Source organism: Chrysemys picta, chromosome 7 (genome assembly GCF_011386835.1).
Source record: "Chrysemys picta bellii isolate R12L10 chromosome 7, ASM1138683v2, whole genome shotgun sequence".
In the NCBI taxonomy this organism is placed as follows: domain Eukaryota; kingdom Metazoa; phylum Chordata; order Testudines; family Emydidae; genus Chrysemys; species Chrysemys picta.
Genome location: NC_088797.1, coordinates 112,330,568 through 112,344,105, shown reverse-complemented (window position 1 = coordinate 112,344,105; position 13,538 = coordinate 112,330,568). Strand labels below are relative to the sequence as shown.

The following is a 13,538-nucleotide window of genomic DNA, read 5'->3' as shown; positions in this document are numbered from 1 at the left end:
ACATTGCCCTCCTTTAATTCTTTATTAATCCAGTCCCATATCAACCACTCCATTATCTTGGCCAGGCTAACAGGCATATAATTACCATAGTCATCCCACTGACTCTTTTAAAAAATTAGCACAACATTAGTTTTTTCCCAGTCTTCTGGAACTTCCCCAGTGCTCCAAGACTTATTGAAGATCAACATTAATGATCCAGAAAGCTCTTGGATGCAAGTTTTTGGGACCTTCTGATTTTAAAATGTCAAACTTTAGTAGCTTGTTTCACATCCTCCAGAGATACTAGCAGAATGGAAAGAGTGTTATCATCACCATATGATGAGACGATATCATCTGTTTTTCCCCAAATACAGAACAGAAATATTTAAAATAGAAACAACAATCATTCCCCCCTCATCCCAATCTCTCTCCTTTCCAGACTGTAGGAAAAACAGCCTGATTAATTGTTTCTGTTTTGAGTATGTCCATATATATGTGTATGCATAGACCTTACTGAGGGAAAACCAAGCCCAAGACATTACTTCTGTGTAGTTATAGGCATGGTGAGGTCTGTTGTTAAGTTGGTTGAAAAATGTGTTTCCTTTGCTGCAGAAATTTTTTTGGAAAAAAATTGAATACTGAAAAATATTTTGGTTTTCAATTGTTCATTTTTTCTTTTTATGACAAATCAAAATTTCCTGTGGAAAGCAGACATAAGAACAGGTCCATCTAGTACCCTGTCTTCCAACAGTGGCCAGTGCCAGGTGCCCCAGAGGGAATGAACAAAACAGGTAATCATCAAGTGATCCATCCCCTGTCACCCATTCCCAGCTTCTGGCAAACAAACACTTTTCACAAAAAACTTAATTTTGCTGAAAACCCAATTTTCCACTAAAAAACAGTTCCAAGGGAAAATTTTCAACCAGACTTGATCTACAGTCATTCCTGTGTCTTGTGGGAGCAAACATCATAATCTAGATCCAACCTTGACTTACACCTGCAAGACTCCTTCTGAAGGCTAACAATTTCATGGTACCAAGGGGATGAGACCTGTGTCCCCATTCCCTCCTATTTCTGATGGTTCCCGGCACACTGGGGAGTGTACAATGCACCTTTCTAGAGCAGGTGTAAAGAGTTCTTCTCAGCAAACTCCCTAGCGCTATCTCCCTGCAGAGTACCATCACTTGGACTATCCAGCTGCAAAGTGCTCTTCCAGCAACAAAGGCCATAATTTAGCCCTTGATGTCCACATAGAAAGTCTAAAGCTGGGATTCTCAAAGAGGCCTAGGGGAATTAGTCACCCAGATCCCACTGACATTCAATAGGATTTTGGCATCTAACTTCCTTTGGACATCTCAGCCTAAAACATTAATCAAATGACATGTTTTAATTGTCGAAACATTCTCCAATATTTACAGGAGCAAACAAACAGAAACCCAGTACACATTTCAGGCCTGATTCCACATAACATGGTTCTGATCCCGCAATCAGAAAATGCAATTAGACCCCTGTGCTCATGTGAATCCAATTGCAGGACTGGCACCCATGCAGCAGAAAGAGGTCATGATTAGAGCTGACCAAAAAATATTCAACAGAATGGTTTTCTGTCGAAAATGCAATTCAGTCAAAATCTAAACAAATCACAGGAAGATGCTGATTTTGAAGAAATTTTTCAGGGGGAAAAGTCTAAATAAATCATTTCCACTGTTTTAGTTCCATAATGTCAAAACATTTCATTTTGATATAGTAAAAATGTTTCAACTTTCTTGTTTTGATTCATTTTATTTAAATTTATGGTAAAATAATTAATTACATGTATTATATATAAAATATTAAATATATTATAATACAGTATATATTGTAAAGTTACACCATTATTGAAACAAAACATGTTTAGCTTTATCAAAGAACAATGATTAGACATTATCAAAACAAAACATTTCAGTGGTTCCAAACTGAATTTTTTTAGAATTTTGGTTTCACAGGAAATATCAATTTTGGCTTTTCATTCTGATGCAGAATAAAATTTGTTTTACTAGCTAGCTACAACTATCTCTAGTTTTGATGATTTCTGATACATTCCTTCAATATATTTGTTTGCACGTACATGAAATACAGCTGAATAACTACATAAGTAGGAGACAGGTTATATCCCCTAATGCTACCATGGAATCTTTGTTGACAGGTAAAGTTTAATTTTGAAGGAAATACCTGTTTCTTGTCTTGCATTTTCTTAAATTCTTCACATGCTAACCAGAACAAAACATTTTCTTCACTAAATTCTTTCTTTAAAAATTCCTGGGGGAAAAAAAAGAAGTAAAATGTTAGGATCTGATTTTTCAGATGTTTGTTTCCCCTCCCACTATTAGTCTGTAGAAACTAGATGCTCTTCGGGCCCAGGATTGTCTTTTATTATTTTTTGTACAGCAGAAAATGAGGCCACCACTTGGGAAGCAACAGGTGCTACTGGACTATAAATAAACAACATATTCAATGCTTTCAAAAATACAATCCATAAGAACTAGCCTAGCTAAATTCTAGTCTTAAATTCTGTCAGCCAGCTAATGAGAGGAATGTATCTATCATCATTAAATAACTTGAGCAATTTCAATTTGTTACTCAGAAAGAACACAGGAAATACACAAACTCAGTAGTAATAAGTATAAAGATCTGTTTTAATGAGCTCCATAGATCACTTGGGATTCTAGTCTACTTTCATTTGACATTCTTTACCGGCAAAAACTGCAAATGAAAGTGCTTCTAAACATGATCATCAGTAACTATAAATTATCTTAAAGTAAATTAAATCAAAAGATGTATCTGCACTCTCCAGACAGTGTTTAAACAAACCACATTCCTCCTAAAGCAAAGCATTTTTTAAAATGGAAAAAAATATATATTTAACATGTGTATAAAAACGACGACTGAAATATTTATAGTTCTGGGATGTTCAGTTTTCACTGTCAAATGTGAAAAAAGAAAGATTAAATTATTTGCTGGTACCAGGAATTCTAAAAGCATTGGGATCAGTCTAGTAATAGTAGTAGCACTTTCCAGAGTGGTCTTGTATAAAATCACTTCACCCCAGCCTCTGGGTTTGATTGTGCAAATCATTACTCAAGCAAATAGTGTAACTATTTGCATAAATAAAAACTGATTACTAGCACGATAAAAGGGTTGCAAGACTGAGGGCTGATAGGTCACCCCCAACATACTTGAGTCACAATCCTGCATTGTGATCTGTGTGGGCAGACTGCCGCTCCCACATGGAGCCCTACTGAAATTAAAGGAGCTCTGCTCAGTTCACCTGCCTGGGTCACAATGCAGGATCGGGCCGTTACTCTTGCTCAGTTGCAGTCATTGGAATAATTTATATGGATAAGGGTTACAGGATCAGGCCCCAGTAGTGGATATTACATGACAGGAGACAGTAATATTTCAGAAAAGACCAAGTTTCCTTCTGCTCCATTATTTAGCCCACTGTGGCTTTCTAACCCTTACTCCTGTCGTACCCATGACATTGCCTGTCATCTGTTCTCTGGTTAGAAAGGTGCAACCAAGCTTTTCCCCTGTACCCAAGGATAGGCTGTTGGCAGAGGATACCATCTGAGAAGCATAGCAAATGCCCCAACTCAACTGTTCTGTCACCAATGCTTAATTCACACATCTAGTTATATACAAATGTATACCCTTATGCCATTGGTACACCACCATTATTTAATGCGGATACATATTAAGCTTCAAATGCTGTTTAAAGTCTATGCAAACATTAATAGTTAAGATAGCAACCCTAAATCGTTTCACTCCTTCTGGATCTTCTAGGAGGTTCTCTAGTGACGTAGTCCATCTTGAGGTTCCTTTTAGGGTTTGTTGGCTGCTGCCTGGTTTGCCATCGCTGTCATTTATCTCTGAAAAATAAATACACCAGCTTTAAAATACTGAATAGTCTCACATGCATTTCTCTGATCCCATCACTACCCTCCTCAACACCTTCAAGTCATAGCTGCTTTCTTAAAAGGAGATGTGATTGCACTGAAAAGAAACATGTATTTTTCCATTCTGCATCATCTCTAAGAGCTTGTCTTCGCTGCTACAGTTTGCGAAGAGTTAGTACACTCATAGAATCATAAAAAGCAACAGAGGGTCCTGTGGCACCTTTAAGACTGACAGAAGTATTGGAGCATAAGCTTTCGTGGGTAAAAACCTCACTTCTTGCATCTGAAGAAGTGAGGTTGCATCTGAAGAAGTGAGGTTTTTACACCCACGAAAGCTTTATGCTCCAATACTTCTGTTAGTCTTAAAGGTGCCCTCTGTTGCTTTTTACAGATTCAGACTAACATGGCTACCCCTCTGATCATAGAATATCAGGGTTGGAAGGGACCTCAGGAGGACATCTAGTCCAACCCCCAAACAGATTTTTGCCCCAAGATCCCTAAATAGTCCTCTCAAGGATTAAACTCACAACCCTGGGTTTAGCAGACCAATGCTCAAACCAGTTACTCCACTCAAACTAACCTAGTTCAAGTGGAGCGACCACACTGCAAAACAACACTCAGGCTACAAACAGCAATTTGATTAGCAGCTGATGCGCTCTTGTAACTCCTGCTGCTGATCCCCACAGCATTACAAGTTCAAGCATCAGCAGCACTCAAGCTTCAACTCACCCTGACAGCCCAGTTAATGAGCTAGAATAGAAATTGTTGTGTGCGGATAGGGGTGGGGTGGGGTTGGGTTGGGTGTAAAACCTCAAGCTAACCCTGCAGTGAAGGCAAAGCCTAAGAAATGTAAAAGCTGCTTTACAGTCAGGGAACTCAAGAGCGGATAAGGTCATTGTCTTATCTGAGTTAATTTGCCTTATGGACATGGAACATTACTACCAGAGCATCAGCTGTAAAAGAGCTGCGAGCTTGTTTCTGGCACTCTCAGTGCTATTGGCTGCTTTAGATCACCCACACTGAAGTTATGAGACAAATCTTGGTAAGCTGCCTAGATGAGATTTCTTTTAGAAATTAACACTCTGAGGACAGAGTGGGGGTCACAGATGGAGAAAGAAAAGCGATGCTTTATTTAGGAGGAGATGAGGCCTACAAATCAAACCATTTTACTGGAAGGGCAGCTAGACAGGTAGTGGAATGGTCTCGTGCAGTCTTGGAATACACATACTGTTGGACAGTTTACTTTTGATTTTCTTAAGTCAACTGGAGTTTTGCCTGAATAAAGAGTGCAGGATTGTATCTGACTAATACACCAGCCAGCATTCTCACAAATGTTCCGAAGTCTGAGGAGAAGGAAGAGATGGTCTAACTGCTGAATCTACATCTGACTAACAAGAGATGGGTTTATTAAACCGCAGGCTGCTGAGGCCAGAGAGAAACAGATTCTTCACTGGCTACCATTCTGCAGTCCTTCTTCTTGGAAGGGCTCCATGTATTTTACTGCTGAATTGAAAAGCTTTAAAATAAACACAGAGAGAGTGTGATCTTCCATTCGCTGCATGCCCAAAACTTCCAATAAAGACAGTGGGAGTCTTGGCCATTCAGGGTCAGGCCTAAAACCCTACCCAAGATTGCTAGACATTATAAGACTGGGAGTCTAATTACACATTCCTTGCACACTCAAAACCCCACTGTAATCAATAAGGCTCTTACTTAGGTCACCTTATTAATAATAAATACAAAAGGGCATTTGTAATTGAAAGCTATGCAAGTAGCGACCAATCCTGCTCACTTTTCTCACCAGAGTAGTCCATTGAAGTCAATGGGACTATTCATGTAAGGAATCTGAACAGGATCAGACTCCTATTCTATTAACAGTTTGGTATCTTATTTCTATTTATTGGCATGTTTATTTTTATAAGTCCTTCATTTCACCTTAACAAAGCCACTGTTCAAAAATATGGATCTTCTCAATACATATTTGGACCCAGGTTAGGGCTCCTCCTCAAGTGTGGAGCTAAAACTATTATAGCAGTTGTCCAAAAAGAAAAAGAAGAAGAATAAAATGAAAAAGCAAGATGTATACAGAGTAGCGATTCAAACATCAGCAGATAGCTAGAATGATAAATGCCAAGACTGAAAACCTATGGAAAACTGGCATTCCAGAAAAGCCTATTGTGCTAAGTGGCTTTTGGTTGTTGGAGGCTTTTTTGAGGTCTTTTGACGAGTTCTCTCGGATAACAGTCAGACGGACATCTTTCATAGGCGTTTTCCTTTCCATGGGGAATAAAACTCTGCAAGAGGGTCAAGGCATCTAAAGTTGCACAGAGTCCATTCATGTATTGCTGCGTGAGGAGAGACCCACCCTCATGCACCAAATCAATCAAATTTAAAGAGAATAAAAGGAGGATATTTTAAATTAACGAAGCAAGTGGGACACATACTAAGAGTATACAAGCCATGTCATTAGCATGTCCCTCCTTCATCTCTCTTTTTGTCATCTCCAATCCTGCATTTCTTTCATAGAGATGCAGAAGTCCATGCATAAGAAGGATCTGGACCTTGTAACCTCTTCAGACCAGGACTGTAACTTATTTGTCTGTAAAGCACCAGGAACATCTATGATGTTGTACATATAAATAAAAAGAAAAAAAGGTTTCTCCTGCGATGAACTGTGGTCTAGTGGTGAAAGCACAGGACTGGGAATCAGAACATTTAGATTGTTTCCTGGCAGCTGCCACTGACTTGATGTGTGAACTTGAACAAGGCACTTTAACTTCTCCATGCCTCAGTTTCCCCTTCTGGGAAATGGAAATAATACTACTTCCCTCCTCAAAAGGGAGTTGTGAGGTTTAATTAAGGTCTACAAGGCATGTCGGGATCCTGGGGTAGAATGTACAAAATATTGTTACTTGTATAGAGTCAGATTCTCATGTTCTGCAAATATCCACTGTCTGTACACAGTGACCAAATCCGAATGGCAGTGTTTCCCACCCACAAGTGTAAATAACTACACAATGGGCAGAGCAGTGGTGAACCAGACCTATTAGATATACTCTTTACGGGAGTTGGATTTTATGTCTAGTCTTCTTTTGCTCTACCAAGCAAAATGCACTGTAATGGTTATTCATCCGTTGTTTTTTAAAAAGCATGGCAGAAGCATATAACTTGAGAGATGAGTGGCAATATGGATATTCACTTCTAAGAGGACTCTGAAGCAGACTGACTTTAGAATCCCAAGATAGACCTGTGCTTCTGTTTTTCCATGATATCTCTAGAACACTAGACGACAGACCACATTGTGGCCTGCCTTGGGGATGAGGAAGGGAAAAGAGCTTCCTCCCCACCTGATGCCTCTCTGCAAGGGCAGGGCATTCACTCCAATCCCCTCCTTCACAGTCTCTTCATTTCAGCCTTACTCTGCTTACCCTCTAAGTTCCCGGGCTTTCTACCCTCCTCCTTTTCCCCTGCCCTAACCTTCCATGTCCCCTCTCCCTTCTCTTGTCTTTTCATTTAGTTATTCTCCTCCTCCTTAAACCATACCCAAAGAATTTTAAAAATGTAAATAAGATATACCCACTCCTCCATTCCCCCCACCCTTCCCAAAAATACTGTGGCACTAACATGATGTTTGCAGACCACTCTGCTTGCATGTTACTTCCCTTTCCCCCTTCCCTTTGTCCTTCCTGCCTATTTTCACAGAAGCTCTTCGGGGCAGGAGCGATCCAATACTGTGGTGCACAGAGTTTAGCATAATGGGCCCCCATTTTCAGATGGTCACTTCCATAATACACATAATAAATAATAGGCCCTTTCCCTTTCTACACAAGTGTAAACATCTACTCAAGGTACAAGGCCGTGGGGAAACAGGCCCCAAATACTTCTGATAATATTAGAATTGTTGTAGTTCTGTATTTTCACTATATACAGTTCTAAGGCACCCCTCATCTCAGTTACTGAGCACTCACATACATATTTCTAGTATAAGAATTGTCCCCAATAGGATCATAGCTCTCCACTCTATGCACAATTGCTTAAATCCGTCTGATTCAACAGGTTCATGTGTATCATACAGAGAATATTTCTTTATGTCTTAAAATAGGCAAAAGGTTTGCCTGGACCTTACTCAAGGAACTAATCTCTACATTTCTATCTATTAAAGTTCTACTGAACGGTCTTGAAAAATCACACTTGTAATGGAATTTATATACAATTCTTCACAACTAATTTATTTTTAGAATGTAACAGTGAAATATATTTTAGTATATGAAATATGCTCTCTGATCCTTAGTTATCCCTCTTCTTGTCATTAATAAGATCATCTTATTCCATCAGAAGCCCTGCAATTATGCCGACCTGTAGTTTATATACAAACTGCATGCTTGCCAGTGCCACCAATACCTAATATCCAAATGATAGAGTAATTCACTTATTTTTTAAACAGCAAATAGTTATGTGCACCAGTAAGAAGAGTGCAAAGGAACTACAGAAAAAGGGAACTTTTCTATTTGAACTTTTGTAGACGATAAAAATGTACAGTAGTAGATAAAGAGGTAAAATAACTCTGATCTTTCTTGTTTTGGTGGAGAAAAACTCACTTATCTTTTCAACAGACAAGGAAACCAATAAGTGGAGAAAATACTATTATAAACATTCACAACATAGTTGTACACGGGACCCCACCATACAGTCTTTACTTCAACAAAACTTCCACTGACTGACTACAGGATCACAGTGCATTTTCTTACATTATGTGCAGTGGCCAGCTGCTTGTACAAACAAAGCTAATGTTTGGCAGTTACACTGGCTGCAGCATTATTTTAGGGAACAATCCTATATTATCTGTTTTTGACCATCACAAAATACTATTACACAAGACGCAAAAACACCTTGTAAATAAATATTTTTATAAGTGATAAATGAAAAGGCAAATGTAATTTTTTAAAATGTTCTAACTACCACACTTGACACTATCCGTATCTGAAACAGCAAATATTTGTATTATACAAACAAGAAGTTCCATGCTAACATTAATTAGCAAATCAGAACTCCGGGCTCTGGACCTTGCTTTGAAAGAATAGTGTTAAAAAACAGAAGAAACCACCAAACATTAGCATTACATGCTTACTGTTTCAAATAACAAGATGATTCAGTACCTGAGGTGAGATGTTCACATATTCCTAAGTGATTTAGCAGCACAAGTCCGCTTTGAATTTCAGTGGAAACTTGTGCACCTGTTAGATAGGCACTTTGGAAAACCCTACCCATAATTCTGAAGTGTTGCAACTACAAACATATAACAAATCTTTAATAAACTGTGCCTAGTGGCAACATATCACACAGCAAAAATTAATGCATCTTACAAAACTTTGTTACATCAGCCATTTAATGCCTGTTCTTTGCTTATTCTTTTCCATATATGTTTTCTGCAAAGTTATTAACAAAAGACAGCACACATGACCAGCTAATCAGCCAAGTATGTACCCATATAGCACCTTATAAATAGCATTTTTGTTCCCAGTAATTTAAACAAATAGCATCAATTCACAGAACAGTTAACAAAATTCTTCCCATTCTCCTATAAACCTATCTTGAGAGAACTTTGATTGTACCACATGCATTTGATCCTTCTTCACACAGAATCAGGCCTGGGTCCTTTGGAAAGCTGTGAATACTGACAGATGGGCTTTTTATTTTTAAAAGTGCACTTAGCCCACTGCATTTCTCTGTGATCATCAGAATATCATTCCACTCACAAGCAACAGTCCTCAATTAATAAACCAAGGTTATGAAACAATGAGAAATTGTTCTTAACTGTTCCGCTTAACAAGGGAAAATCCCCTTACTTTCCATGTATCCAAGTGCCACTTGATGAGTCCAATAGATCAACTTTTTCTAGTAGCTGCTGTATTTTAAAGCACCTATGGGCTACAAAGAGTTGTCCTTTGCCGTTTTGGTTTGTTCAAAGTATAAGCCTTAACATCCTCTTTTGAGTGTCTCCAACAACAGATGGCAACGGGATTCTAGTTTTAACTATACGGAAGGAAATTAAAAGTATGTTCTGCATTTGTAGCATCTCTGGAAGCATTCACCAAGCACATAACTTTAAAAAAAAAAAAAAAAAAACCTAGACTAAAAGCCACACTCAATTTTTCTTTGGAAGACTTTAATGAGGAACTTGCAAGTTCGTAATCTTATTGTACATTCCAGAATTAATGCTGCTACCGAGGATTCTTAGTTTGTTATTTGTATCCAAATTATTTCACAAAGAATAACATAGGTTATGTTAGTTTCCTTGAGCCACTGAACCTTCTGGGTCAGTGAAATTCAGTTGTAAAATGTTCTGTATTAAAGTGCTGTAATATTCTGAAACTGTGTCTGTAAAAATGACATTCTGGGGTTCCATGTCAATGACTTTCATATCAAATGTAAGAAGTTGGTCTTTCTAGATGACAGCTCTCCAAAGTCAACTTGGGATCTGAAAGTCAAACTAGGTTCTTTCTGGTTAGGACATCACCACCAGAAACACAGATTATCTAATCCGAATTTAATTAAAATTTTGGTTGATGTATGAGCTACAACAGAATCCAACTCCCTCCTGTAGAGCCTCTACAATGGAAAAGACTATGCTACACCTAAATTATAGTTTCTGAATCTTGTGCTTAAAACATAACCTATCAGTTTTATATTATAGCCCCAGAAGCATACCAAGCATTAAAAGGTGCATAAAACAGAAAAAGCTACATGGGCTGTGTCCATCTGCATCAGTGAGGGCAACCACAAATGTCAGAAGTATGTATGCCCCCCCACACACACACACACAGGTCTACAGCCATATGAATCATCAATAATGCCCTGTACTCCGTTAGTTTAAGTCTAATTAACATCATTATATCTGAATATTGTAAAAATCCAGATACACTGCCATGTTTCAGATATGAAACTTGCCACCACTGCTTTGGCCACTGCATAGTTTGATTCGCTTTATAAGTATTACCAAGTCCATTACATGAGAAATAGATAGCTAAAGCTATTTTAGAACTGCACAATTGCATACTTTGAGATATTATAGTGGACTTTTACCGTCATACTAAACCTCATAAAAAGCGGTCATTGTTCATGCCTAACTCAGAGGAAAGGCAGTAAACATTCCGGTTGATACAATGACACCATACATTCATACCTTCTTTCTATTCATCTGTATCATCCAGCTAGTTAAAGCACCTGAATGAGACTTTATCTACTTGATTTGTAGAGGTGCTGAGCACCCACAACGCCAGTTAAACTCAGTGGAGCTGTGGAGGTTCAGCACTTCTGAAACTCAGGCCCTATTTGAACCTAATGTCATTTGGCACTGTTACTTTCCCTGGTGGTTGTTACCGTTTCTGATAATGTAGCCTTCCCTCTGTCACACAGCAGCTATGACTCATGTGCAGAGGGGGAAAAAAAAAAGACAGTTAACAAACCAAAGCTGGGCTCTAGATTCCACTTCAGCGTGCTTTATTTTTCAGACACTCTAAAAAGAAAACTCCATCCTTCCTCTTTCAGCTAAACTTCCTCTTCGTCTTGAAGCAGCTTGCGGCCGCGAGCGAGAAGTGGTTGTGTCTTCTCAACACAAAGCCAAAGCTTCCTGGGCCGAAAGCAAAGGCGCCTGCACACTAGAAGAGGCTGGAGAGGCACCAGCGCCTCTGGCTCCTGCTTTGGGTTAATCGTTGGTTTAAAAAACCATCAGAGAGCAAATCCCATCATCTGGACCGAGACAAAGGTGCCGGGGGAGCTTCACCTCCAGTCTGGCCCCGGCGGCAGAAGGCTGGGGCTGGCCAGTCATGCCCTGCCTGCCTGGGGAGGCTGGGGCTGATTCTGGGGGTGTTGGTTCAGGTGCCGGGGTGAGCTCGCTCTGACGCACCCCGAGCGCTCTAAGCCTGGCGCCGGGATGAAGGTGCCCCCAGCACGCGGTCCCGCTCCGGACCCCGGCTCGCCCGAGTCCTCCGCGCAAAGCTCTCCTTACCTGACGGCGGCCGCTTCCTGCTGAGCCTGCTCACAGCCCGGGTGAACATCTCGGGGGCGGCTGCCCAGCTCCAGCCGGCCAGGAGCAGGAGGAGGTGCCCGCGACGGCAGCTCCCTGCGCCCCAGGAGGCGCCTCCAGTTGCGCGCCCTCTGGTCCCGCGGCGAGGGCCGGGCGCTTCCTTGCACTTCCCCAGCCAAATGAGACGGGCCTGCGTGAGCGCCCTCCCTTCGCTGGGACACCCCTAGGAGGCGCCCCACGTGGGCGCTCCCCGCTGCTCCTAGGAGACCTCCGGCGGGGCGCTCTCCCTGTGCCCGGCCATCCCAGGGACGCGCCTGAGGTACGTTAGCTCTGCGCCCTCCGCCTCGGGCTGCCAGGCTCCGGCGCGCCCCAAGATGCGCCCCCTGTGCGCTCCCTCCAGCTGCCCTAGGAGGCACCCTGGCGCGCGCGGCCCGGGCGCCCGCGCTCTGCAGCTGCCAGTCTGACTCTGGGCGCTGACTCAGGGGCTGGGCGCATCCTCCTTCCTCCACCCGCGCACAGCCGCTGCCGCCGGGCTCCCTGCGGTTAGGAGCCGCATGCGAAGCGCAGCTGCCGCCTTTTCCTCCTCCAGTTTAATTACAGCAAAGGGGCGAGCAAGGGCAGGAAAAGCACCAAGGAGCCGCCAGGGGCGTCTGCAAGCGGGGCCCCTTCCCGGCTTCCCAGCTGTGCAGCGAGCACCCACCCCTCCAGACGCCTCCCCACTCCTCCTCCAAGGAGCCTGAGCTGGGTGATGGGGACCAATCAGGGATTTTTCTACACCCCTCCCAGTGGGGGTGTAACCCCCCCCCCCCAGAATTTCCCCAACACCCTCGCCCCCACCCCAGTGGTCAACTAGTTACATCAGTGTTGCCAGTGTAGTCATTGGTTGGAAATCTGAATTGAAATTGCAACACTAATACACACTTTAAAAGCATATGCAGTGTATGATAAAATACTTGTACCTGGAAAAGTATAGTAGGTTTAGGGTGACCAGACAGCAAGTATGAAAAATCGGGACAGGGGGTGGGGGGTAATAGAAGCCTATATAAGAAAAAGACCCAAAAATCGGGACTGTCCCTATAAAATCGGGACATCTGGTCACCCTAAGTAGGTTTGAAAAGTATGAACACAGACTAGCGGCTTCCAACAGCTGTTGTTTTTTCTGACAATGTGGGCACATTTGTATCAGCAATCTTGGCCAACCTAATAATTTATCATTATGATTGGTAAGCAAGGTGTGAATGAGCTCTCTCCTGCCAGCTAGTGATGAGCCCGGGGAGGGGAGAAGGCTTCAGGACCAGACGGTATTTACATGAACTCACCTACTCTGCCTAGGTATCCGGCAGACAGAGCTGTGCTGCCCAAGTGATCAGTTTTGGCTGGTGCTGGGTTACAAATCACTTTAGTATTGAATGTGGGGGTCATGAAATGTTGTTATTCTTATCATCTGAGTAAAGGGCAGCAGAACTGTGCTTAGCCTGCCTGAATGAGGGGGTCACCCTCTATTAGGGTGACCAGACAGCACATGTGAAAAATCGGGACAGGAGGTGGGAGGTAATAGGTGCCTATGTAAGAAAAAGACCCCAAAACCAGGACTGTCC

At 41.7% G+C, this 13,538-nt stretch overlaps 1 protein-coding gene across 3 annotated transcripts in view; it reads right to left on the bottom strand.

Annotated features, from left to right (window-relative positions):
- The window catches only part of RGS10 (regulator of G protein signaling 10), a 30,740-nt gene extending 18,097 nt beyond the window's left edge, over window positions 1–12,643 (bottom strand). The window contains exons 1-3 of one of the 3 annotated variants that reach the window (XM_042855319.2): window positions 11,923–12,643; window positions 3,769–3,887; window positions 2,191–2,277 (exon numbers count right to left, since the gene is read on the bottom strand). In XM_042855319.2, the coding sequence (XP_042711253.1) occupies window positions 2,191–2,277; window positions 3,769–3,887; window positions 11,923–11,971 (255 nt within the window). In that variant the 5' untranslated portion in view covers window positions 11,972–12,643. The remainder of the gene's footprint in view (window positions 1–2,190; window positions 2,278–3,768; window positions 3,888–11,922) is intronic. The other 2 variants (XM_008166303.4, XM_008166301.4) reach the window with 2 other exon arrangements.
- Between the last annotated feature and the right edge of the window lie 895 nt (window positions 12,644–13,538).